This window comes from Solea senegalensis, linkage group LG20, assembly GCF_019176455.1.
Source record: "Solea senegalensis isolate Sse05_10M linkage group LG20, IFAPA_SoseM_1, whole genome shotgun sequence".
Classification (NCBI taxonomy): domain Eukaryota; kingdom Metazoa; phylum Chordata; class Actinopteri; order Pleuronectiformes; family Soleidae; genus Solea; species Solea senegalensis.
The window spans coordinates 12,903,142-12,930,539 of record NC_058039.1 but is presented as its reverse complement, the minus strand read 5'-3'; the positions used below and the strand labels follow the sequence as shown (position 1 = coordinate 12,930,539).

At 38.4% G+C, this 27,398-nt stretch overlaps 3 protein-coding genes across 3 annotated transcripts in view; 2 read left to right on the top strand and 1 right to left on the bottom strand.

The window, feature by feature from the left end:
* nudcd1 (NudC domain containing 1) overlaps positions 1–8,521 on the bottom strand; it is a 34,100-nt gene extending 25,579 nt beyond the window's left edge. The window contains exons 1-3 of the mRNA XM_044052983.1: positions 8,284–8,521; positions 5,998–6,152; positions 1,297–1,482 (exon numbers count right to left, since the gene is read on the bottom strand). Of these exons, the coding sequence (XP_043908918.1) occupies positions 1,297–1,482; positions 5,998–6,152; positions 8,284–8,398 (456 nt within the window). The 5' untranslated portion in view covers positions 8,399–8,521. The remainder of the gene's footprint in view (positions 1–1,296; positions 1,483–5,997; positions 6,153–8,283) is intronic.
* Positions 8,522–8,624: 103 nt separating this feature from the next.
* LOC122786583 (transcription and mRNA export factor ENY2-2-like) lies at positions 8,625–12,707 on the top strand. Its single transcript, XM_044052984.1, has 5 exons — positions 8,625–8,770; positions 8,864–8,938; positions 9,076–9,146; positions 9,920–9,994; positions 12,407–12,707. The coding sequence occupies exons 2-5, from the start codon at positions 8,871–8,873 to the stop codon at positions 12,481–12,483; spliced, it is 291 nt and encodes a 96-aa protein (XP_043908919.1). The 5' UTR covers positions 8,625–8,770; positions 8,864–8,870; the 3' UTR covers positions 12,484–12,707.
* Positions 12,708–17,754: 5,047 nt separating this feature from the next.
* pkhd1l1.1 (PKHD1 like 1, tandem duplicate 1) overlaps positions 17,755–27,398 on the top strand; it is a 44,084-nt gene continuing 34,440 nt past the window's right edge. The window contains exons 1-19 of the mRNA XM_044053214.1: positions 17,755–17,806; positions 18,214–18,321; positions 18,415–18,492; positions 19,231–19,375; positions 19,460–19,568; positions 20,180–20,237; positions 20,317–20,410; positions 21,213–21,266; positions 21,457–21,530; positions 22,168–22,210; positions 22,315–22,385; positions 22,656–22,766; positions 23,830–23,922; positions 24,769–25,034; positions 25,138–25,229; positions 25,324–25,483; positions 26,327–26,462; positions 26,616–26,759; positions 26,981–27,135. Of these exons, the coding sequence (XP_043909149.1) occupies positions 18,249–18,321; positions 18,415–18,492; positions 19,231–19,375; positions 19,460–19,568; positions 20,180–20,237; positions 20,317–20,410; positions 21,213–21,266; positions 21,457–21,530; positions 22,168–22,210; positions 22,315–22,385; positions 22,656–22,766; positions 23,830–23,922; positions 24,769–25,034; positions 25,138–25,229; positions 25,324–25,483; positions 26,327–26,462; positions 26,616–26,759; positions 26,981–27,135 (1,956 nt within the window). The 5' untranslated portion in view covers positions 17,755–17,806; positions 18,214–18,248. The remainder of the gene's footprint in view (positions 17,807–18,213; positions 18,322–18,414; positions 18,493–19,230; positions 19,376–19,459; positions 19,569–20,179; positions 20,238–20,316; positions 20,411–21,212; positions 21,267–21,456; positions 21,531–22,167; positions 22,211–22,314; positions 22,386–22,655; positions 22,767–23,829; positions 23,923–24,768; positions 25,035–25,137; positions 25,230–25,323; positions 25,484–26,326; positions 26,463–26,615; positions 26,760–26,980; positions 27,136–27,398) is intronic.

Below are 27,398 nucleotides of genomic sequence, written 5' to 3'. Positions count from 1 at the left end.
GTTTGAGTGTTCTGTGATTTTTCAGCTTCTTAAATGTTAATACTTTCTGTCAATACTTTTTTCTTTGCTCCATATCACATAAGAAATTGATTATAAAAATAACCGTTAGTTGCAGACCTAGTAATTTGCACTTTCACTTGTTTGTATTTCTCACCGAGCTTGTCATGTCCCGACTAAATTTCACATGTGTAATCGTGTGTGTCGTGTCACCGCACATTTTCTCCCTGTTCTGCTCACTTCCCACTGATGAGATGAGATAAGACGTACTTTATTAATCCCCCGTAGGAAAATTCAATCGTCCGGCAGTTTATAAAAACAGACAAGACAGTAGAGGAAATAAATAAATGAGCGCAGACATGAAAATGCAGCGCAGTCAGTAAATAAAGGCATAAATAGAAGGTGCAGTCAACAAGTCGGGTAACGACAAGTGAGATGAGCATATAAATGATTATAATTAATCAACATGTGTACTTTTGATATTTAATAACACTTGTTTTGCACACCGGTTCATCCCTGTTCCATTGTTCACTTGCTTCCCATCTCTGGAATGCACTCCCACCAGACATCCACAACCCTGACTCTCTTCAAATCCAGACTCAAAACTCACCGGTTGAAAATGTCTTACTCTCTATTCACTGCGTCGTCCCTCTCTGTTGTTTTCTCGTACTGTTTTGTCTCTGTGTCCTTGAGTGTTTTAAAAGGTGCTTTAATTAAACTGTATTATTATCAATATGACCATTATTACTTTATTTTGTATATTATATATTGCTAACGTTATATCGTAGTGTAATACTGTCAGAAATTTCCCAGTGCGGCTTCAATAAAGTCAAATCTAATCGAACTGAAATGTTCAATTTTTTTAACGCATCCATGTTTTGCTTTCTCATTCCGCCCTGATGCCTTTTCTAAAGTTATGGACACCGTTGTCTTCCTCACAGTCTGATCCTAAAGCTTCTGTCAGTCTTCATGGCGACTGCTGCTTCCTTGTTCCGGTAGAGCAGCGAGGGTGCGTACCATAATATAACTTGTCTATTATTCCCTCCCTGTCTTCCTTGATTTGTCGGGACACTTGCTAGAGCAGTGGGAGTGGGTTTAGAGTCATTTAGGACTGGGCCCCACTAATGGACTGTTCTTTGCGTATTGTTGCACTTCTAATGTCTCACCAACAGAGGTCAGTAAAAGGTCACAAAGCAATCAGACCTCAACCTTCACCTTGGCTGCGGGATAACGTAACAACTTTCGACTCTATTGTTGTTGTATACACACACAGAGAGTGTAGGTTGCTGCTACACTCACCTCCCACTTGGTATGGGTGCCGTCTCCTCTCTTGCCGGTGCGTAGGAGGAAGAGGCGTCCGCTGCCGTCACTCACGGCAGCCCAGGTTGCGGAGGTGAAGCTGATGGAGGCACAGACACGATCCTCACACTGGCTCGAGGCAGCGGAAAGACAGAAAACTTCTCTGGGTTTCCCGAGGGCAGTGTCCTGGATTCACAACACACACACACACATATATAGAGTCAGTGTTGCGTCCAGGAAAACACAAAACAATGACAGCAGATTCAGGGACTTTTGATTTATTAATTATACTTCATCAGGTTTATGAAATCAAATTATGTGACAAGTCTGGGGATATTTTAGCGTTATTTTAAATAAGTCTAAGTCAGTGTAGATGGTCATTTATTATCCAGGTCATAGTTCTCCAAAAGCCATTGAATCAGTAACAAATGGACCTTTACGTTTCACGAAACAGATTTCTTCAAATCTTTGAGTCCAGATGCTACTGATTCACTGACTTTTGGAGAATTTTGACTTGACTTTGAATTGACACTTGAACTCATAGATTTGAAGAAACCTCTTTCAGGAAATGTAAAAGTCAGCAGTGCCTGCTCTCAATTTTCTCCAGCACAATGTTGCCTCTATGACTGGACCATTCATTTGTCACTGACATAATATTCTTAAGCATACATTTGTGGAGCTTTAATTTTATTTACTGTATATGTTTGTATATTTATCTTCTTATGAGGAGGGTGGAAACACAGATTTTTCTGACATTTCCATTTTCATGAATGAAAGAAATTGACTCTACTCCGAAAATTTGCCAAATCCATTGATCCACATATCAATCGGGTGCTTTTTTTCATTTGTTTTTAATTGTTAGTGGGGAACTAGTGGGGAAAAAGCAAATGGATGTCAGAAAATGGCTTTTGAATTATCTGTAGTATAGTAAAAAAAAAAACAGCCATTCAATATTCTTTTAGCACTAAGTCAAAGAAAGGGACCTATTTTAATGTGCAACATGGAAAGATGCAAACAACAAATAGTTCTATATAAGACAAAACAAATAGTTCTATATAAGACAAAACAAATAGTTCTATGTAAGACAAAACAAATAGTTCTATGTAAGACAAATCTGTAGATATGTTTTTTTTCAGGTTGTTCACATGATCTCGTTTCATGTGCCGTAAACAGTAGTAGTTTAAAACATTTAAGAATCAGACAGATTTAAGTATCAGTGGTAGGGCTGCATCTAAACGGGTACTTCATTGTTCCATAAAATGTCAGAAAATGTTGAAAAATGTTGATTGGTGTTACTCAAAATTGGAAATGATGATGTTGTCAAATTTCTTGTTTTGTCCACAAACCAAAAGGATAAAGTGTTTTTGATTTATTTGTTATATGGAGCAAAGAAACCAGGAAATATTCACATTTAAGAAGCTGAAAAATCTGAAAACTTGCTGTAATTATTGAAAGAAAACACTCAAACCAATTAATCAAACCTATTCATTAAGACACTCGAGATTGTGATATCAGTATCGGGCATGAAAGAGCAATTACTGAGAAGAAGAGAAAGTGTAGAATAATAAGATGGAGGATATACAGTATATACACGTAGTTGCTGCCATTAAATCAAATTATGAAGGCAGTCCAGTCATGTCTCACAAAGATTCAAACACAGAGACTTAATGAGAGAAGGATTTTTGAGCTAGAGATGCAGAGAAAGGCCACGGCTTTCATATCAAAGGGCAGATCCTGCAGGAAAACTCGGTGATTAACATCTGAAGTGAAAACACATTACAAGATCATTTGCAGAACAGTGTAATAATATGAAAGTGGCACAGAAGGAAACCTATAAAGCAGAACCCGAACAACGTGTGCTCATAACAAAGGGCCAAAGGTACCAACTGTCATGTGGCCGCCCGTGTGACTTGGCAGTGATTCACAACTCTCACAGCCTTATTAGTAATAGACAGATATGCAGCCACATGAGCATCGATTACTCATAGCATGAGGTAACAGGGTCTCAAAAGGACTGTGCAGCCGCAGCAGCCGTGTTGTTGCCATGGTGCGCGACATGAGATGTGATACATCTCATGCAAGACGCACCTTTGAGGTGGTTTACTCCAACATCTGAGACGTGACGGTCCCAAAGAGATTGCGAACCGTGGACGGTGCGCACAATGTGCAGGCTAGCGTGATAATTCGCCGTGAGCGCACACAAAGGCTCCTGCCTGGGATGATAATTATCGCGCGATGATTGTAATTAGAGTTTCGGCAAACGCATTTCCATAAGGAGTCATTTAATGGAGCCACTGAAAGCTAGAAAATCAGTGTCTGATGACCATTATTTGCTACAGTTTAGACATGAAAGAGCACACAAATGTAGCAGCAATTATCTCTAATCATGGTCAATAATGTCTTGGACATAAAAGGAGCCTCGGAGGAGAAGGTCAGTGTCAGTGGGCTGATTCTGCTCGTGCTAACAAATCTGGATCAGAACCATGAGTCAATTCTGCAGTAATCACACCTGTCATTAACCACAGGCACACAAGGCTCTGAAGAACTTCATCTTCTGGGCTGATTCATACAAATGGACAAAAGACGGGGGAAAAAAACTAATAAATAAATAAAAAAGGTACAGTGTGTCAAATTCAGCCACATTCGGTGGTGAAGTAGCACGTACCTCACCCTTCCCTTCAAAGTGTGCTGGAGAAACTACGTAGCCTTCAGATGAAAAATGGGCATTTCAAGCAAGAATGTTACTCGATATTCAACTTAATCCATATTTAAATATTCTAAATCCCAAAGACTGCAAGGGCTTACAGGGATACAAAAATCCAGTGCAGATGAATAATCACTCCACGTCACTTCACTTCACTTTTAGCCTTTAACAGGCAGGAAATATTACTTGAATTTTCTGTAAAGAAAAGACACGCAAATCAGAATAAGGAGGGGAAACCATGGCTAACAAAAAACATTGACAAATGCCTGCAAGAAGAAAAACACCCTGTATAGACAATACATGAGATTAAGGGCGGAACAGTCAGAAACGAGATACAAACGATATAGGAACAAACTAAATAGCATCCTAAATGATTGCAAGAAAGAATACTACAGTAATCTGCTTGCAGAAAACATGAACTATACTAAAAAAGAAAGATTTAATGAATTCTTTGTCAATGTGGGGCCGAATCTGGCGACGGACATTCCTGACTCACTCCTTCACTGGGAACCACTTTGATAAGGACAGAGACAGAAACCCCAGCACAATGTTTCTCACCCCGGTGAAGGACAGAGAGATTAGACACCTGGTCAACAAATGCGTAGCAAAAACATCCACGGATGTAGATGACCTCGACATGAAGCGAATTAAGAAAGTAATAGATGGAATTGTTTCACCTCTAACATATATCTGCAACCTGTCATTTCAGACAGGGACATTTCCCACCCAAATGAAAGTGGCAAAGGTAGTGCCATTGTTCAAGAAAGGGGACATACACGAATTTACTGATTACAGACCAGTCTCAATACTACCACAACTGTCAAAAATTCTGGAGAGAAACTATTTAACGATAGGCTAGACAAGTTCATTAACAAACACAATCTGCTACATATTGATTGGATCATTTTGTGACTCTGAGTGCTACCTGATGCTGAAACATGTTTTTGTCAAAATGTCATAAGAAAAAGAAAAAAGAAAAAAGAGAAAATTAGTATGATGAAATTATGTATTGTACGATGAATATATGTATTCTGTGGGTAATGGGGGCGGGACTAGATAAGCTTTTGCTTCTCCCGCTTTCCCTTTCGGTTACGTGTATTGTGTGGACTACACTAAGGTGATGAGTGATGATGCGTGACATGAACTGACATGACCGAAATAAATAAACATACATACATATCATTCACTTCTAAACATGAATTTTGATGCACATATTAAACTCAAACGCTGCTTGGTCTCAGTGTAATAATCGAGGTGTTTATCAGGCCTTCGTTTACATGCCGCTGTGTTGACTGCATCGAGCCACAATAATTCATAATTCATACCAAATTATTATTTTCATAATGATTCATCTGTTAATCTTTTTTCCCAAACACGGAAATGATGATGATGTTCTAAAATGTCTTGTTTTGTCCACAAACCAAAATGATTTTGTTTTATGGAGCTTGTTTTAATCATTGGAAAAACACACAAACCATTTAATTGATTATCAAAATAGTTGACAAATTATTTAGCAATTGATTAATCGAAAAGTTGTTTCAGCTCTAAAATAATTTCATACATTTTTTTGACACCTTTAATAAGAGCTTTTTTCCTCCCAAATCTTAGCCTTGTCCAACTCTCATCTTAGCATGAGAACAGTGAGTTAAGAGAAATTACATTTATCCGTGTATTTAATTGCATCCTTTAAAATGTGCAGCATAAAGAATGTGTTTGTTTGCACCTGCCACCAAGCCATTGTGGGCCTGACGTTTTTATTATCTTAAGTATTTGATCACCACCTACTGGTGTGCCAATAATAATCCACCAATAATCCCACTGTCACAACATGAGAACATCTGACTCAAAAGCATTTTATGTGACACGAACAGCGAACAGATAGTCAGCTGAAAGGACACGGTGACAAGTGACAATTAAAACAGACACACGTGTTATACGAGCTGCACGGGGCTGCGGGAGCACGTTGAAGAGCTGCTGAAGAGCATTTAACAGCTTACCAGGGTGACGCTGAGGCTGAGAACACGTCCTTTGCAGTCCACAAACAAAACACTGTCTTCATACCACGGATCAAGGTGCAGGTAATTGTACATGCCAAAGGCGCGCATATGTTCCAGGGTATACTGCGTGTCCTTCAGCATCACTTCACCCACAGCTGTGGCACAGATAAAAAAAAAAGTGACAGGTTACACAAGACGTGACTTGGCACTACATTAATTTCTCCTGTCAGTTATGAATCAGAGTGAGCTAATGCGACAATTGCTGTCGTTATCTTAAACGACCTATTGTTGTGTCCCACAGTCAATCAAATGCTTGTCTCAAGTTATATATGTGATAAACATTATCTGAGTGGGAGAATAATGGTCCCGATTATGAAAAACCACAATCTAGCAAGACACGTGCAAGAAGCTAAACGTGTTTTTCAACATCCTGTTGCATAAGTTTTCATCCGCTTGAACTTTTCCCACACATTACAACCACAAATTTATATTTATATTTTATGTGGTAGACCAACACAAAATTGAGCAGAATTTTGAAGTTAGGGGAAAAATATTACTGTTGTTTCTCAATGGGATTTACAAATATTCATCTGAAAAGTGTTAATCCCCCAAATGCCTTCAAAAGTCACATAATTAGTAAATAAAGTCCACCTGTGTGCAATTTACTCACAATATATAATACACCTGTTCTGTGAAGGCTTCAGATGAGAACATTACTGAACAAACAGCATCATGAAAACCAAGGAGCTCATCAGACAGGTCAGGGATAAAGATGTGGAAAGTTTGAAGCAGGTTTATGTTGGAGCAATATGAAATCTATCATCTGATAATGGAATGAGTATGGCACAACCACAAAGCAACCGAAAGGCCAACGGTAACTTTGGAGGGGCTGCAAAGATCCACAGCTAAGGTAGCAGACTCTGTCCACAGGACTTGCCTAATATAACCAAATATGAAAACAATTGTTAGATGCATCTCTAGTAATAAGGATATGACTTGTGAAGACAGCAAATTATAAAATGTTGGTCTTTCTCCTAACAATAGACCCAACCAGTGAGTAGAATATGCAGTCACTTGAATAAAATATTCATATTATATTTAAAAAATAATACATACATGTTCTGCTACCCTATCAAAAACATCTCTTGCTACCTTGCCTGTGAAAATAAAATTTAAAAAACTGAACAAGTTATGGTTAAAATAAACATACACATAATAATTCCAGGTGCAATCATTGCAAATATGCAAGCAGTCTCATCTCATTTCTCTTGATGCAAGTTGATGATTTTCAAGTTTAATCTACAGGTAACTAAAATATTACAGGATTGCAGCTCATTGTTCTCTGATGAGCTGAGGACTGATGCACTCATTTCACGCCATCAGATGACACCAGGAAATCTCTCCATCTCTTGACAAGCTCTGCTGCTACTTTATTGAACTTATTGTTCAAAACTCTTTTAGACTCTTGGAGGTATTCTTCACATTGTAGACAGTTGTTGCCGGTGTGTGAATAGCAATCAATCAACAAGGGGATCTGTATTCAAAGAAGTTACAGTGGAAGCACCTGTTCTCTCTTTGAACACAGAATTAGCAAAGATTGTAAACACAGCACAGAGGAGGTTCGGGAAGAGTCACTGTCTGTCTCAGGTCTCTTGATTTACACGTGTCTAAAAGGGTATTATGGAATTATTGACCAATGACAGCCAAATGCTGCCTACATCCCCTTCTCTCATTAGCGATGTGCTATACTGCGTCTCAAGAGTCTTATAAGGAGAGCTGCATATATGATTTAAAACATCGATGTTGCAGTCTTTCTGTCATCAAATAGGTCGTCATCAGGCTTCTGCAGTGCTTGCTGATGAGCTGACCATTTCAATCAGGTGTGCTGGATCAGGGGAAACGGGATTGAGAAACCCTGGTGTAGTGTGCCCCCAGTTTAAAATGCCAGAGAAAAGGCAACGCCCACAAATGTCTTTTGTTTTGTGTCTCCCAGAGATATTTGTCGGACTGCAAAGTATGACAAAGTACAACATCAAACCATTACAAATCGGGAGGCAAAAACCAAAATATTAATTTCCTGTGAATACAATAATCAACTGACAAAGACAGTTGCAGTTCATCACAGGGACATTAAACCTCACTTTATACCACTTGGTTACAGCTACAGCAGCTTTAGCACACATTAAGTGACCATAGGACTTATTCAGTAATTAGTACGTCATATCAGATCAGTGATTTGTGGTATAAGTGTTGTGTTAGCAGACATGCTAACCAAGTTTCTCTCACCAGCATCCAGCTCTATTTTGTACGTTGGTATGGCGTCCAGGGACAAGCGGTAACTCTCAAAGTTTGGATCTAGCAGGGCTGGGTTGACCTTCAGGGAATAGTTGGCTGCAGCCATGGCATGTGAGGCTGTGACCGGCTCCTTTTAAAAGTTGATAACAGTTTGAACAACACGATAAAAGCGGCGAGTAATTCAGAAGTATATACGTTTCCTAGTTTGTGGAACACGGAACTATTTCGCGGCGGACCTGCACGAGCGCTCACGGGAAGGCTTCTCCTCTTGCGTTTTCCCCTAAAAGACGTTATTTTTATTTTTGTATGTTTAAATGATATCACCTAATTTAATTTTAAGACACGACAAGTCAGATTTGTTTGCAATTGCATGTATGTGACGCGGAATGGGAACGAGTAAGCAGTGCGGATTTTTCCGACGGAATGGTTTAGTGAAGGGACAGCGTGCTCCCCTCAGCTGATCCATCCCCGACAAAAGGTAACGTCTACTTAATTGTCAGCTAAATTAAATTAATATTTCCGCTGTATATTATTTACAATCGCACGTAAACTAACGGGTGTTCACTTTCAGACAGATCATGTCCAAAGACTCTCAAATGAGGGCTGCAATAAACCAGAAGCTGATAGAGATGGGGGAACGGGAGCGGTAAGCGAACTCTATCTCTCTCTCTCTCTCTCTCTCTCTCCCCCTCTCCCGCTTTCTGTCTGCAGTGATTTGAATGTCTGAGTTATGTATTTTTAAACCCTGAAAATGACATAATGTTTGTAAATGTGTGGCCACAGATTGAAAGAATTGCTCAGGGCCAAGCTGGTGGAGTGTGGATGGAAGGATCAGCTGAAAGCACACTGCAAAGGTACTGTATGCGATTATGTGTGTGCGTGTGTAACACTCGTCTTTATTACCTTTCTATGGTCTTTTCTGGTGTAGACGTTGACTTTTGCAGGACCAGTAGTCCTCATGGGGACCAAAAACTGGTCCTTAATGAGGCATCATCTCATTTATGTGGCTCTGGTCAAAATTAGGATTAGCTACACAAACCTATTCACCTCTCCGTCTCTCGGGCCTGCGTGTACTCATTCTTGTTTCCTATATACGACCCTTTCTTGTGTTACCACTGGCTTTCTTCGGGACTGGTAGTCCTCAAAGCCTGGTCCTGTTGAGCCAGAATTTCTGAGATTCTGGTTTTAGGATTAAGATGTGATTTGGGGTTAGGCATCAACTGGTTTATCTTAAAGTTGGGAGTAAGACTGTTCAAACAATGAAGTGTCCTTACAAGAACAGCACAATGTGTGTGTGTATAGTCTTTATTGTCAGCTCTTTTTGTCATGTTCTTGTATAAACACTTTTTTTTTCAGGACCAGTAGTCCTCATGGGGACCAAAAACTGGTCCTTAATGAGGCACAATCTAATTTCTGAGGCTAAACACCGTCTTTTTCAGGACCGCTCGTCCTCAAAGCTTGGTCCTATTGAGTCAGAATCTCATTCGACGTTCTGGTTTTAGTTAAGCTTAAGGTTAGCATTAGACTTTAAGTTTAGGAATAATGCCTTGTTTAGACTGTGCACATGAATAAAGGTCACTGTGTGTGTGTTTCTGTAAACCTGGATCTTGTCTCCTCTCGTGTCCAGATGTGATCAGAGAAAAGGGGCTGGAGCATGTCACAGTGGAGGACCTGGTCACAGATGTCACGCCGAAAGGCAGAGGTATGTTTCACTTCAGATAGTTCACGGGCAAAACGGCAGGTTGTGGCAAAAACACAGGAATAATAAACATATGCTGTTTTTCAAACATTTGGAGAACGTTCCGAGCATCAGTCAGCACAAACTCACAGCTGCTGACGTTTGTAAAAAAAATACGAGATTTATGAGTTGTACAGAGTCTGTCTTGCTCAGGGGAAATGCCCAGGCTTTGTGAGCCGCCGCCGCTCTTATGTTTCCACCAATGAATCGTGAAGAACAAGATGATATAAATATAAGACGTTATCAGAATGATCTTCCTTATTGTCTCTAGTGTCTGGAAGAGTGCACAGTTTCACATAAAAACCAACACAAACAAAAGCATGATAAAGCAACAAATAAATACGCACTTAAGTGCAGCAGGAGTGTTTTTACTGTGTGCCAGTGATGTTATCACTCCCTTTCTCTTCATTGCTCACTGGAAACCACTTACATAATGTTGGAAATAATGTAATTATGGTTTTTCTCACTCAATTAATCAGCCTTGTCCTCTAAAACTATATTAATATATATAATACATATATATATTAATATATAATATAATTCCTCTGAAGTAATGAACCACCCATCATTTTATCTCTACAAAAACATAAAATTAATATACATAGGGTTGTAAATGCGGGAAAATACAACAAGGTAACGAGGACACAAGCAACTTGTTTATTGGTGCATTTAATCAATAACACAATCAACTGTAGTGATTTTGTTTGTTTTTTTAACCAGACTGGCTGGTTTTGAGTTTTTTCTGAATGTGCTGATGTAGAATTGTCGCACACATGCTGGTTTCTAAGAGTTTTCTTTAGAAACACAGCAGTGAGTGCAGATGAAGACAATGAGGAGTGTAAACGCAGCCACGGTAACATCAGGTTAACATTCTTGTCCTCAACATCACATAGGAGAAAAGCGTCACAGGACAGACTGTGACCCTTCCATCTTCTGCCTGCATGATTACACCGCGCAAAACTGGTTTAATGAATGTGTGAGTGCAGTGAACTCCATCGCCTTCCCCGGATGATCGGTGCGTGACAATGCAGTCGACACACGAACACACGACGTATTCACGCAGTCACGGCAACATGGAGCAGAATCATGTGTTCTCACATCAAAGAGGAACAAAGTGTGAATGCTGTACTTTTGTTCCTTGAACGACAGGAATGAGGTGCAACACGTACAGTGTGGGACGACAGAACGGTATCACGCATAACAAACACACTATAGATGTGACGAACATAATATACATGACATAAAGTGAACCTACGCGTGACATAAAGAATGCCAATAAACAAGACTTAAAATACACAAACAGAACCATGGAGTAACTATGGAAAATAACGACATAATGTTCTTTATTACTTGTTCACTAGACTTTCCTAGTTTAAAATGGCAAAACTGTGAAACCAATGGACCAATGATTACCAAAGTCTGGGTCGGCACCCACGGTTGGGTCATAAGAGATTTTTTTTTTTTCGGCTCGTAAACACATTTGCGTAATTTTCCCTATAACTTGTAAAATTAAATTGTAATTAATTTCAAAACATGTATCGGACATTATTTGTTTATTAATTTTAAATTGTGATTTTAGGTTTTTACATAAATGGCTGTAAATGAGTCGCTACATGCACAAATTTGCTGTGGTCATGATTTATATTATATCTTAAAAAAGGCTAATTAAGTGTTTTCAACATTTCCTGACATTTTATGCACCAAAAAACTAATTGACAGATTCATTGATTGTAAAAATGTATGAAAAAGAACAGAAAAATAAAACAAAGTAAAAGGTTGTTGAACAAAGGAGCCACATTTTGGACTTTGGTCTGTTAGCTTTGAGTTTATATAAGTTTATAACATGACCTCGCTACAACAAATGTCTTCAATCACACTTCATAAACCCTCCAAAAAACAACGCTAAAGGCTGTAGTACGCATGCTAGGCCTGTATGTGGCGCTGTAACACAGACGTCATTGTTTTCCCAAAGTTGCGTATTGGTTGGCGTTTTGGGATAGATTTTCCTAAACTTGTTTCTAAACCTTTTAGGTTTTGAATCGGACACTAAACTCACATTGAAATAAACGTGCAAACATTACTTTTATTTTCTTGTAGCTACATGCTGAGACAAGTTCTACTCCGTAAACACGAACCGCAGAATTACACTAAATACTCCTTTAATTTTGGTTGTGTCTCTTGTTTTGATTAATAACAACAAAGTTCTATTCAACAATAGGCTGTAATTTGTGGTCTTGTAGCGGAGTGCACTTTAATTAAAAGGTATTAATACAATAATAATTGTTTAAAATAGTAAACCAGGCAAGTAAGAGATGATACACCGGACAGTATATGATTATTTAATTATTTATTATTGTTTGTTTATTTCCTTCTCAGCACTCGTACCGGACAGCGTGAAGAAAGAGCTGCTGCAGAGAATCCGAGCTTTTCTGGCTCAACACGCAACCTTGTGAGCAACATGTGGTTTGTGTTCAGACACTTTTTTCTTTTTTCTTTTCTTTTTTTAAAAAAAACTCTCTGTAAATCCACAACTCAGACCTGTCTGTTCTCATTGTGAGAAGTATTGATTTTTATTTTGTATTGTGTGTTTTCATATTGATTTTAGTTGCTGCAGTTTTGGAAAAAAGAAAAATTGACACAAATAAAAGTCATGCCTATTTTGGTCCTTTTTGTCTTATGCCTTGTTTTTTTGTTCTTTTTCCTCCTAAACTTGCTTTGCCCTGACAAAATGGCCACACTTTCTAGAAGGGAATACAAATACAGTATATGAACTGAACAGAACAGAGATGGAAAAAGCGTTAGACAGTGTTTGTTTGGTCCTTTATGAGACAGTTTTTGTATTTCTGTGGGTTTTGTTTTTTATATCGTTTAGCGATAAAGCCGTCGCATTTCTACTGGTATCCCGCGCATTTCTCATCCAAGCGACGTCAAAGTTGGCACCGCGTGCACCGGTGCTCTTAGTAAGTCCCCCGCCAAGTTTGAAGCCTGTCAAGCAAACCACAGGACAGTCACATGGTTCAGAGTCAAATGGACAAACAGTCCTTGCATTAATAGGTAGGTTGTTGTTTTTTTACGTAATATTTGTTTAAAACCAAGCTCTTTATCTGTAAAATTAAACACAAGTTTAATGGGTGAGCATCTAGTCTGGTCAGTCGGAGTGGTGGAATATGAGCTTAAAATGACATCATATATGATATTCTCTCATGATATCACAGTAACTTTATCCAAGATGTTTTGGGTTTTTTTTGACTTTCAAAAATAAAAAAGTATTTTAACATTGAATGTTTATTCCAGCTTCCTCCACAGGAAGTCCCACACAAGCATAGGACGCTTGGACACTGCCCGTTGGTGGGAGTGAGTGGTTGTGTTTGCCCTGTGATGGACTGGTGACGTGTCCAGGGTGTGACCCCTACCTTTGGCCCCTATGTCAGCTGTGATTGTCACCAGCAGCTCCATGACCTTCAAGTGGTAGACAACAGCCATAAGTGGTGGATGTATGGATAGAGTAAGTCCATTGAAATCGATTTGGAGGGGGCCACATGTGGCCCACGGTCCTTAAGTAGGAACCTCTGCACTAATGGTTTGTTCCATAAAGGTGTAAATGCAAATATGCCAGCCACTGTGTTAGGAACCGATCATTTCTTGGAGAAACTCAAATGTGTCTCATGGTTCAGACACGTGACTGCTATGTCTCCTGCTGTGTTTGTTCTCTGTAAATTGAGCGCCAGATTCACTCACACTCGCACATTGTTGCGTCGGCCCCTGAAACCAGCCAGACGGCATTGTGTGCAGTGTGTGTGACTTCTGACTTGAGAAATGACTCTGCATTCCCGAAATAACGCAGACAGTGATGGGGTTATTTATACTCTAAGATTTTTTTTACTGGTAAGATACTTAGTCGAGTATCCCTTTTATGTACTTTATTTAAGACTGGCATTCAAACTTTGTCACAAGATTAAATGTTTTTTCTGTTTTCACCATTGAACCCAAAGGGTATTTTAAAAAGAGTACATTTCATTCTTCATGTCCTCTTGAAGTACAGACGATGGCATGATGGATGATTTGAGCTAAAAATAGCACAGAGAGAGAGAGAGAAAAGTTTGACAGGACTACAATTATGTTGTTGGCATGAAGCTGAGACAAACGTATTGTTCTCATGGATGTCAGTTATATTAGTGAAGACAGCATTTCTTTGGGCAATTACCTTTCCTATTGCACGACACATGGGGAAAAAAATGCAGGGGAACATTGTATGAATAAGACATTAATGCACATGCTGTATGTAATTATACCCGCATAAGCCTTTCTTATTTGCGTGCCAGCTAATACTCCTGTACTAACACATCACATGTCACGTTTGAATAGGGGCAGGTGTGAATAAATTATATTATATATTATTCGTTGTTGAGACTTAGTGAGACACTTGGACACAAAATAACCCTTCCAAATGTTATGATTATGCTTTTAAGTCCGTGTTTTCTCCACCCTTGAATGATGCAAATAAAGTCCTGTTTCATTGATGACATGGCTCACAGTAAATGTAACTCATTTTTATGACCCGACCACCAAGTGATTAAGAAAAGAAACATGACACTTTGCCTGAAACTCTTTGCCGAATTATATTTATATATATTTTTGGAATATTTAAGTCCCCACCCTTTGAAAGTGAATAGAGACAGACACTGTCCGCCTGTTTTTAATTAATTAATGTTTCACCAAGGCAGATTTAATGCTGTTAAATGCATTATGTTGTAGTTATTTTACAGTTGGGAATGCTGAGTCAGCATGATAAAATCCAGCATGTCTATCTTACTCCTTTTTAAAATACTTGTGTTTTTTTAAAAAAAAAACTATAATATTACTATAATACACATACTGTAACTAGAACATGAGCATTTACCCAGAAAGTGTAGTTGTATTGCTGAGAAAGCAGAATAATCAGAGTTATTAATTTCCTATGGGAGAAAAAGACACATTTTTCAATATAGTTGTTGAAATTGGCGAAAACATGTAGGAGAATACTCAAATAATAAAGAAAACAGGAACACTGGAAATGCTGACTCAGCATTGAGGCTAGCCGTTGTTAGCAATACCGGCCGTTAACCACGTTCTACATGGTATTTTGCTGACATAAACATCTTAGTAGCATGTCCATGGAGAAAAATTGATTTCACAGTTCTATGTGTACAACTGATTTACTGTGAAACAAACAAGACAGAACTTTTGGAATTGAAAATACGACCTAAACTAAAACTTCAGACTAGTAACTCAAGAATCTCAACCACCAACGGCAACTGGAACGTACCATTAGTCAAAAACTCACAAACCGTCTGTAGCAGTGAGTAAAATGGCCGTTTGAAACCCAGCAATTAGCATAATGCTAAGGTCAGTTTAGTTGGACTACTTTTGGTTGTTCTATTTTCTATGCCAGCTAAACAAAAACAATAATACATGCTCGAAGGAAATCATACATTTAAGTTCTCATCATTACATTTGAGTATCGCTAAAATAAATGTGCAATGATCTGTAGCAGGCAAAGAATCGCTCAATATTAGACATTTTCGTTGAATTATTCTTTCCTAATCTACATCAGCATATTTTCTTCTGTGAGCCAATTAGCTGGATAAAAAAAGAAAGATGACTTCATTATTTTGGTGAGAAATTAGCTATTTCTCCTTTTTTTATTTTGTAGGAGTATAGAGTCATAGTGGCATCAGGTTCTCAAATATAAACACAGTGAGGAGAAAATCTATTTTTGTCCTTATACGGGAAATGATGTAACTGTCCTCAATGTTTTCTCTGGGTTTCGAAGGAAAATGAGGATATGGGTGAAAAGTGCATAGACAACATGATTCACAGTGAGTGTGTCAAGGTTACCGTAACTGTCTTGTTTCTGTCTATTCAGCAGCTAAATCAACAAACAGTCACACAGATGCAAGAAACAACTGAAGCAGACGCGTCCAAAAAAAAATTAAATATAGAGTAAAGTCGATTAATGCTCAAAAGGAGGGCTGGTTGCAAACAAGAACTCAATTTGAATGGAAATCACTGGCAAAAAGCTATTTCTCACTTGATTTATAACGTCAGTAAACGTAAGGGGTTAATGGTCCAAAACTAGTTTGAAGTATTTTTTCAATAGATATGACAAAGTTTGTAAAATAGACAGTAAAGCACGTCAAATACTGTAGACTCCAGTGTAACTGACACTGTCCTTGAGGAGCCTATAGTCGCAGGTGCCAAGCGTGAATTTCTGATCGCTAAAAAACTGTCGCGGTGCCACTGTCAAGGCTTTGCAATGTTTGTTTTGCAACTGGAAGACAACGTGAATATTTATGTACGGTCTATGGGTAAAAGATGGAGAAAAATACTTTAAATCCCATGATCACTTTTCATGTTCTATTCTTTAGTAACTGACAGCTTGGATGAAAACAGGTAAAATGGTTGTTTCAAATTATAACTTATCCTAGAAAACAACATTGTTATATACAATAGTAGCTTAGGATGTGACAAAAAAGATTAAAGATTTATGGAGTAAAGGCTGAAAACTGTTTATTAAATTAAGGATTTGGTCCGTACTTTAAATATTGTATTTGTTGAACAGATGATTTGGTACTAGAATGTGCATGGTAATTTTTTATAATGTGCTCTCTCCTGTATTTGCTTCGCCTCGTGTTGTTAACATTCCTGCGCTGCAGTGTTTTATTTACCCAGGAGTCATCACCCGCATGAACTCCTGCTCTCCTGTCAGCACACACTACCTGAGTGAATGTTGCAAGTGACAGGCTACTGTTCGAGACAATTACATGACCTACCATCTTCCAAACAAAGGAGGAAGTGGAATTCTGCCTTTTTTCTGCCAGAAGACATATGTTGCACAACACATATGTACAAAAAGGGTGTGGGCAAAATTCACAAAATTACACAATGCTGTTAACATGTATGTTGGGTGGATTTGACAAATAGAGCCAGTGAGCCTTTAAAATAGGTTTTCACTCGCCAAAAGTGATGATTTATCATCATCCAATATGCTGCGTCATGTATTCACACCTGAAATTATTAAAAGAAAAAATCATTTTTACTTTAAAGCAAAAAAAAACAACTAGTACTACTTAACAAATGTCGTATCGCGTGTTCTTATCATTTTGATCACCTTTGTTTTGTGCTGTGTGTTATATTTGTGTCTCTACACCCTGTAATTGTGTAATCTGAACGTGTTCATAGATTGCACACAATGTACAATATATTGTGAAATTACTCGTAGGTGTTGTTCATTACTTGGTAAGAATACGCTAATAATTTTGTAATCATTACTTTAAAGTATAGAGTATAGAGAGCTTAGCAAATATATTATTTATTTAGAAAACTAAAATGAAATAAAAATAAAAAATGTTGGGAGAATGGAGAATAAATCCACTGTAAGCTCTGCATGACAGTGGTCACACTGTTTCATATGGACTCATCACTTTGAGTAAAAACCTTATTTTTCTTTAAACTTCCTCTTTGCCCACAAGGCTTCTTATTAGTTTTTTAGGTTTTTTTTTTTACTGGTCTGTTTTGATCAGATTTCACATTGTGCTGGTGGTGATTTGATCTTTGCAGTCTCCTCCCACTCACAGGTGAGAGGTGGAGCAATGAGGGCCACTATAAAGACGACTCAGTGCACTTTACTGCTAGTGTCTTTCCCTCTCTCTCTCTGAGCGTGTGTGTGTGTGTGTGTGTATGTGTCTTACTACACACCTGAAACCCCTGACCACTAAACAACTAAACTGACAACAGGTAGGTTTTATTCATTCCTAAATTATATTCTCGATAGTTTTCATGTTGCTCTGCATCTGTAGTAGGTAAAATGTACCAAACACATTTGATATACATTGATATTCTAAAGAAATTGTCATTGATTTTAGATATTTCTTGTGACTGCAATACTGTGACTGTTTTCTTTGTTTTAAGACAACGCATGCATCTAACCTACCTAATAAATAATAAGAGTACTATTTTATTTTTAAATGCATTATTAGTCTTCTTTAATGCTTTTGGACAATCATGTTGGAGTGTGTCATTAATTCAATTTATTCCAACTTAAATTTTCTTAAATTTTAGGTTGAATTAAGTAGATTTGTTTTAAGGAATTACTAACTGAAGTCATTTATTTTTTAAAGTTTGTCAACCATTTTCTTTGCCAGTGTACAAACCCTGGAAATCTAATAAAGACCGTTGCATGCGGGGAATCTCCAGCATGGAGTCCGCATTGAAATCGGCAGCTTTGCTGCTCGCACTTGGTTGCTGTTGCAGTGAGTAACTCTGCCGTTTGTAATCTTTAACTTTCTTTTTGTGCATTCAATTTTACTGGTTTGAAAACGAGACCCAATGTATTTTTTTTTCAGATGCTCAGGTCATAAATTCGATCTCACCAAAACTTGGAAGCAGAGCTGGAGCAACAAGACTCACCATTTTAGGAAGTGGTAAGAGATTAGATTAATTAGGTAGATTGAATCCACAGTCTCAATGGTTTTAATGGTCCAACCTTGTTCTTTAATTATTTGTTACTGTTTTAAGTTTTTAGAGGTCGATCATGATCAATATGCATTTTATTTTACATTTAATATATAAAGAAAATGTGTTCATTCCTGATCTTGTACATTAGGTTGAGTTTCTTGTTGATAGTTATTGTAAAGTAAAGTTTGTGGTGAAGTATCAATCAAGAAGTTTTATAGGCAATATGCTGGCATATTGGTATCAGATACTCTTCCAATGATGAGACATCAATCAAAAATGTTTTTTCTTAAAATGATTTAAAAGTCTCTTAGTAGGTAGAAAAAAAGTTAAAGTCCAAATAGAAAATATTTCCTCAAGAACATCATAGTGTTAAGTTTCAGAGCAAATTACAATCTATTTAAACATATTGGCATCATATTTGTATGTATGCTGTGAATGAAATATAATTTATTTATGTGTTACCATATTTTTTTTGGACAATCTTTATGTAGAAATGTACATTTACAGTGTGCTTCATTAGGATGGGGAAAACATTGTAAACTTTATTGATACTGGTAAGGGAATCACAGTTTCTATAAGATCAAGTTCAAAAACTATTATCCTTTACAAACTGTAATATAACTCAGAATCCAAAACGTAATCGCCTATTTTTAAAAGTAATTACCTACTATAAGGATAAGAATGATAATTATTATTCTTTTCAGGTTTTGCACAGGAACAACAGTTCCAGCTGAATGCACAGGACGACACATTTGGAAACTTTGTGACCCTGGTGTCGAGCACCCTGTCTGTGCCCTGTGACGTGGAGAGAGACTCGACACACAGCACACAGATCATGTGCTACACCAGGTAGCGCAGCATTGCACTCATTTGTACAGAACACACTGTGTGTTCATTCATGGTTGCATATAACCGAGTCTTTTACTTTTACAGGCGGATGCCATATGAACGATATTATGTCTATGTCAGTGTGAATGGAGTTCCCATTCCTGACAGCAGCAGGTGTCCTGGCAGATGGCACTCATACCACTGCAGCATCAGAGTACGTTTGGAGCAACGCAACACAGACACGCATGGATGGTTGATGGATAATCAGTTAATCAATCAGTGGGTGGATGGGTAGCTACGTAGGTAAATAAATAGCTTATTGGTTAGGATGGTTGGTAGGTAGGTAGGTAGGTACATGCATAGATAGATCGGTAGGTACATTGATGGTAGATAAGTAGATAGACGAATAAGTAGCTAGTTAGGTAGGTCAATGGGTAGGTAGGTTGTCAAATTGACTGGTTAGGTAAGTAGATAGATTAAAGCATAAATAGGTAGGTAGATTAATGGGTAGGTAGGTGGGTAGGTAGATAGATGTATCAATGGGTAGGTAGGTAGTCAAATTGATGAATAGATGGGTAAATCAATGGGTAGATAGGTGGGTAGGTAAGTAGATAGATTAATGGGTAGGTAGGTAGGTAGATTAATGCATAGATAAGTTGGTAGATAGTGTTTAGTCTATAAAGATAATAGTAATATAGAAATTTAGAAAGCACTCACACACTTTTGGTCTAGTTGAAAACAAATCAATTACTAACAAATTCATTAATACATACATTTGGATTTTCCTCACCTGTTTTCATTCTTCCTTTTTTTTGTTACCCTCAGACTGTCTGGTATCGCACCCCGACTATCAGATCTATGACACCAACTACTGGTTTCCCAGGTACAGTGCTTACTCCTATAGCATTTTGTACTGAAAGCTGCTTGAACTTAAAATGAATGCCTCTTCAAAAACACTGCAGGCTCGCTGATCAGCATTGGGGGACTGACCTTCACAGACGTGTATGGAAGCAACGAAATCGCGAGCACAAATGGCCTCAATGTCAGAATTGTCAGGTATGAAATTTGGATAAAGAGTACAAGCACTTTATTTTTGTGATAACAGTGATAACATATATATATACACTACCGGTCAACGGTAGTAAAGGTAAGTAGGCACCCCTTGTGAACTGCTAGGTTAAAAAAAAGGTAAGCTTACCCAAAACTGAAAAATAATATACATTTCAGAATGGCCTTTTTCAGGGAACAAGAAATGGGTTAACAACTTAGAGCTGTTCTGCAGCAATGGAGGTTGATCAAGCCTTGAAAGTTGGTTCTAATTCCTACAGGTGTTCCAACTTTTCTTTATTACTTGCAACCCCCTCTGTCTGCATAGAAGTAGTGTTGGAACACACTGTGGTACCATAACCTTGTGAGCATTATTTGAACAGTATTGTACCGCAGAAAATAGGGTGTTACCAAAAAATGGCAAGAAAAAGGCAATTAACAATGGAAGAGAGACAGACCAGCATAACACTTAAAAATGTAGGGTTTTCCTACAGAGAAATTGCGAAGAAAGTTAAGGTGTCAGTCAGTACAGTTTCCTTCACCATCAAAACGCACTCAGAAACTGTGAAAAACTCTGACAGGAAGAGGTCTGGCAGACCCAAAGCCACAACATTGTCACAACATGACATAAAACAAATTACAGGAATGGTGCCGGGCAACACAAGATTTAAAACTGCGCTACTGAGAATTTTTGAATTTTAAATAAAAAATGTATATTAAGTAAAATAATGAAAATGTTTAAAATGAAAGCTGTAAAAGGAAGGTGTGTTTTAATATTGACATTTAACTTCAGTCTTTATCCATCCTGCAGATCCTACATGGGCGGTATGCCCTGTGAGCTGCTTAAACCCAACTCAGATGACCTGTAAGTGAAATGAAATCACATGAGAACACATTATGCACACATGCACATAAATTAAATAACATATATATACATTTATCTATCTATATATACATATATGTGTGTACATATATATATATATATATATGTATATATAAACAAAAATATGTGGCCATTGTGTCCAGCAGTAAAAGTCTTTCAAATGTTTCCAAAGATACAACCTAAGCCTGGATGCAGATAATTCATGGTGGGGAAAGATGAGCTGCAAAATGACGGGAACATATGTTGGTGAGTTTTTTTTTTCCATACTTAAAGATGTTTAAATGTACATTATATATGTACACATACCACTGTATGGACAAAAGTATTTGGCCACACCTGTTAAGTATTTATGCAGGTGTTGATCAGACTTTGGGCTCTAAGCCCCTGATCTCCAGTGAAGGACAATCTTAATGCTTCAGCACACCAAGACATTTTGAACAATTCTATGCTTCCAACTTTGTGGCAACAGTTTGAGGAAAGTCCTTTTCAATTCCAACATGACTGCGTCCCAGTCCATAAAGACAGGTGTGACTTTGAGTTTGGTGTGGAAGAACCTGAGTGACCTGTCCTCAGATCTTCTTGTCCAACATCAGTGTCTGACCTCATCACTCCTCTATGGAATGAATGGACACAAATTCACATAGAAACACTTCAAAATCTTGAGGAAAGCCTTTCAAGAAGCTGTTATAGCTGCAAAAGGGGGACAGGCTCCATATTAAAGTATTGTATATGTATTTGAAGTCACTACAATCCCTGTTGGCGTAATGGTCAGGTGTCCCAGTACTTTAGTCCATATAGTGTATGTTTATATCCATATGTCTTGTTTTGTAGAAAAAAAAAAATTGAGACTAAAAGACGTAAATTCCCTTTTTGTTTCCACTAGGGCATCACAACCTGTCTTACATTCTGGATTCTGACTTTGGAAGGTAAAAGCTTCACATTTTAACTCTAGTTTAAGATTTGGGCACTTTCAGAAATGACCACTGGGCTGTATTAATGTTTTGTTTGTTTTTTAATTGACAATATACAGGTCTGATACAGAAAAGCATCTGTACAGGGTTTCCTCGTTGTACAAGCTTTCCATGTTCCAGACTTATGCAGGTAACTGAGATGGCAAGATTTTTAAACACATTATTTGTGTTGGTTTCCAGTGGGGTCCCTGCCAGGTCAAGGGCTGGGGTACCCCTGAGCAAGGTACCCAATCCCCATTGGTCATTGTAATTGGACACTCTAAATTGACCCCATGGCCGGTTTGTACAACCCCCCAGAGCGGAAGAAGACAAATTATAATTTTCCACAAGTAACTGCTCGGCATGGTGTTTCTTCTTCTTACTGTGAAAAAAACCTGTTGCTTTTTGTTTTTTTAATCAGAGGTGAAAGGAGTCTCTCCATCCTCGGGTAGTGTCCTGGGCGGAACCCTGCTGACCATCCGAGGCCGCTTTTTCGATGAAACTGACCACCCAGCACGTGTTCTCGTCGGAGGTAATCGATGCTTTCAGAGTGGAAATTTACACACAAAAAAACTCCAGGTTTAGCCAGTTAATAATCAAAATGCACTGATACTGCTCTCACACAGTACAGATTGTTCAGCAAGAACAAATGAATGTGGTGTGTCTCCAGCAAACAAAACCCAACACATTGTCTTCAGGTCACGCATTGATAACAACTGCTTTCAACACAGCAGGATGTGCACATACTTCACAACAAAAGAAAACTGTGAAGAGAGAGAAACTTCAGAGACCACAGAGCATCCAGCAGACCATGACAGCGTCATTCATAATATTTCACTTGTCATTTTAACAGCCTGTTGACTCTGAATTACTGTACAGCTTTTGTTTTGGAAGCCATTGTTCCTTATTCAGCGCCCTTTGATGAGCGTGCTACAGTCTGACATGCGAGCACGGAAATGTACGGATGATGAACACGGTTCAAAAACCAAGCATTCGAAATTCCTTCGTCATCACCGTTTTCAGATAGCTACTTTAAACTCACCAAAGTTAAACAGCCATTACTGTATATGTGGCCTGTGGTACCTGTGGTTTCTATTTTTATTTTTTCTAAATTTCTGTATTACTATTATCTTTATTGTTATTTTTTATTACCTGAGCTTCAGGGCAGTCCATGGCCAACTGGAAGGGAATTGGGCTTGTGACCAAAGGGTTAATGGTTTGGATCCCTGCCAGGTCAAGGGCTGAGGTACTCCTGAGTGACATACCCATCCCCCATATGTTCATTTTTGATTGGGCGCTCTAAAATAACCCCATCCATTGGGTTGGCCACCTCCAGTGTACTCCTAGTGCTGGGCCCCAAGCCCGGATAAATGGGAATGTTGTGTCAGGAAGAATACACAACTTTTGCCTGCATGCATCATATATTGCATTTTACATTTTATTTTACGTCTAAGTGCTTCTAATACCATCCCGAAATATCCACAATGATTGTAAATGTATGTGTTTATGTAAAAACTATTGGTGTGCTATTGTTTTGTCCGTTTGTGGAAAGTTATCGTGAGCCTTCGTTCACTTGATATGTTTTTTTTCTCCAGGCCTGCCGTGTGAAATCCAGAGTTTGTCTGACGACATGATTACGTGCAGGACTGCCAAGCATCGTATGAACAACAAAACAAGCATCTACCCAGGTGAGCACTGCTGCACAATGCATAAACATCACCCGTCAAAGTGATTAGGCGAAGAATTCAAAGTATCTGTCAACAAAACCTTTTCCCTCAGACGTTGATCGCATCCCATCGCCCGTCACAGTTCACAGAGTCTCAGACGACTTTGATGTGCCTTCTTCTGTAACCAGATAATCTGTTATCACAATGCGACAAAGGAACGTTGTTTTTTTTACACGCATTATACCAAACATCAACGTATCTGATGTCATCACATAGAGACACCGATTCCTTTTCGTCTTTGAAATGAAAACATTTAGATCAGCACATTTTAATACTGTTTTCCTGGACCAGAAGAACAAAACAAAAACAGAAAAAGAAAAGAGAGAGGCGAGTTATAGAAACAGAAGAGAGAGCAGGAGCAGATATATAACAGTTGCATTAAGATATGGACACGTATATAGTACTACAATGTAATTTATACCTACAGTGGCATAGATTGTTGAAAAGAAATGATTAATGATGATGGTATTATTACTGCTAATGATAATAATAATAGCCTTGCAACTGGATCTGGATTCTGCACCCCAGGAGTCACCTACAAATTGTGGGCAGAGACTGAGAGCGAACAGGGAGGAAAGGCACAAACTGGGCAGAGAAAGAATAAGTATGATATGTAATGAAGTCATGTGTGAGGGACAGCGTGTGACTGCACCACAGGAGTCCCCCCAGCAGTTTAGGCCTATAGCAGCATCATTAAGAAATGATTCAGGCTTTTTTTGCAGTGTGCATTCAGTTGTTACCATAAAATCCTCTGCTGCTTCAGAGCTATTTTTGGTTCACCATGTCAGTCGTTCTTTTTTTTCCCAGGTAGCAGAGGTTTGAAGATGGATGGGTGGAATAACACAAGACCCCGTTACTTGACTGACCTCTGGAACTACAATGAGAACTCAACGGGATATTGGTCGCAGTGGATTGACTCCATGCGCCACACCTTTTATTATGAATACGACAATATCTGCACCCGAACCAGAGGCTTCCTAGTCCCACCGTCCACTGGCAACTTCAGGATCTACCTCCACTGCGATGATCGATGTGAGCTCTACCTCAGCAACTCCACCCAGCCAGAGCACAAAGTATGAAAGGAGACTCAATAATATAATGCTGTTAAATGTTTTTTTTTTTCTCTGATTAAATTTCAGTATCATATGTTTGGGTTTTTTACATCCCCCTTTTCAGGTTAAAATAGCATACCAGCCATATTATGTCAAGGATCACAACCAAATGAGTTCACAGAAATCTGAATTCCTGGCTCTAGAGAAAGGAAAACCGTGAGTATGGTTCACCACACCACAAATCATTAAACCATATTGTATCTTTTTTTTCCACCATTACTAAATAAACAAAATCAATGTATTTCTCAAGGTACTACATTGAAATGCTGCACCAAGAGTATGCCGGGGCTGCAAGTATCAACATTGCCTTGTTCAGCGAAGATGGTACTTACACAGAAGCCCAGACAAATGAAGCTGTGAACGAGGTTCAGAATATCGAGGCTGAATATGACGTGTTTGATGAGGAGCAGGTATGTGGCGGTTGAACTGATGCTAACTCGTTTATTTCCTCCAGCAAGGACATTAAATGTTTGGCTGTGTTTGTATGTGAGCAGCATAACTTAAAATTAAATGTATTAATTTGGCTGTATTGGAGAGGAAAGGGAACTTGGCTTGTATCCAGAGGGTTGCCGGTTCGAATCCCGACAGGTCAAGGGCTGGGGTACTCTGAGTGAGGTACCCAATCCCCATTGCTCCCTTTTGATTAAGTTAATTGGACACTCTAAAATGGACCCCAGCAACAGGGAGGCACATCCAGTGTATTCCTTGTGTCACTCCCAAGCCTGGATAAATGGGAGGTTTGTGCCAGGAAGTGCATCCAGTGTAAAAAATCTCTACAAAATCAAATATTGAGTGTTAACTATGTATTATACACTGAATAAAAAATGCATTTTTATTGACGATGTATGATTACCTAAAACTACAGTCCTTTGCTAACATGCTAACAGATGGAAAGCTAGCCTGCATGTGTCCAACAGAATATGATTGTCCAACAAAACTCCATTTGTAGATATAAGAGATTAAGTACACACACAAAATTTTTTTTTGAGAAATAATGAGCTTTAAAGAGTATTAATGGGCAGTGTCTGTTTTTCTCTTTTGCGACAGTTGTTATAGCACTTTTTTGTTTTGTTTTTTTGCCCTTGTGCTAAGCTTTAGCAATGTTTGCATTTATGCTAGCACCGTCTGCTCTAATTTTGGAAGTAAACGTTGCAGGCTAAAGAAAGTCGGAAACAACATAAAAGAAATTCTGAAAAGCGTTAAACACATTGATATCTTTTTTTCTGGAAGCTAACTTTTTTGCCGATTCTCAGAATGTGACCTTTGGCTCGTGGCCCACCGGTGTCCCCAGTGTCAAAGAAGTTCAAAAAGTGACTGTTAGCAGCAGCTGCGCTAGCTACCTGTGTGGGAGTACCTTCTTCAGTCTGGGCTATGGTCAAGCCATGACAGGTAATGTAAAAAAAAACAATAGTTGAAAAAGACTAAATCAGTTGCTATATTGTTCAGGTTTATTACCTTTTTGTGTGTTTTATTTATTTATTTATTTTAAATGATGGACATATTAAAGATGGAACCAGTGAGCTTTGTTTTTGTCTACTTTAGCACCACTCCCAGTCAGTGCCTCAGCAGATGTAGTGGAATTCGCTTTGAACAACCTCTGGTCCATCAAACCCGACACAGTTGAAGTCTCTAAACAGGACGACAGCGATGGATCTCACTTTACAGTCACATTCAATTCTGACAGAGGTGAGAAAAAGCAGCGTCATTAATGTCATTAATTCCTACAAACTGTTTTTAAAACATAGGCTAATTCTTCGAAATGTGCTTTACAGTTGCTGTATAAAGAATGTCGTTCAGAGATTTGTGTTTTAATTGGCAGGCGAGACTATTAGTCATCGAACATTTGGTTTCTGGAACTAAAATGCAACAAATAGTGGCTTGATTATTTCTCTCTTTTTTGAATGCAGGTGATTTCAGTCCACTTCACTCTGAGGTGTTTGGATCTGACACTAACGTCACTGTTGTTGAAGTTACCAAGGGAATAAGCAACATGGAGTCCTTCACTCTGCTGTGGGAGGGAATCCCGACAAAGCCCATCGCCTTCAACGCAACTGAGGCCGAGGTTTGAGATTCCTTTTTACTCGCATATTTAGAATTTTCGCTTATTCCCCTTGGTATTGGTAAATGTACCCTATATGGGCAAAAGTATTGGGACGCCTGACAATTACACCAACAGGGACTGTAATGACTTAACACAGTTAACAGGTGTGTTAGAAGTGATAATACTTGTTTCTATAAAGTGTATAATGACTTGTGTTTAATGGATGTTTGAAAGCATATTTACCACAGTTTCAGAAACAATCTCTAAAAGTGAATGTCCCTTTA

Excerpts from the sequence above, each read along its gene's own strand:
- LOC122786583 (XM_044052984.1), top strand. The coding sequence starts at position 8,871 with ATGTCCAAAGACTCTCAAATGAGGGCTGCAATAAACCAGAAGCTGATA. Across the intron at positions 8,939-9,075 it reads GAGATGGGGGAACGGGAGCG|ATTGAAAGAATTGCTCAGGG; the intron begins GTAAGCGAACTC and ends GTGTGGCCACAG. Across the intron at positions 9,147-9,919 it reads GCTGAAAGCACACTGCAAAG|ATGTGATCAGAGAAAAGGGG; the intron begins GTACTGTATGCG and ends TCTCGTGTCCAG.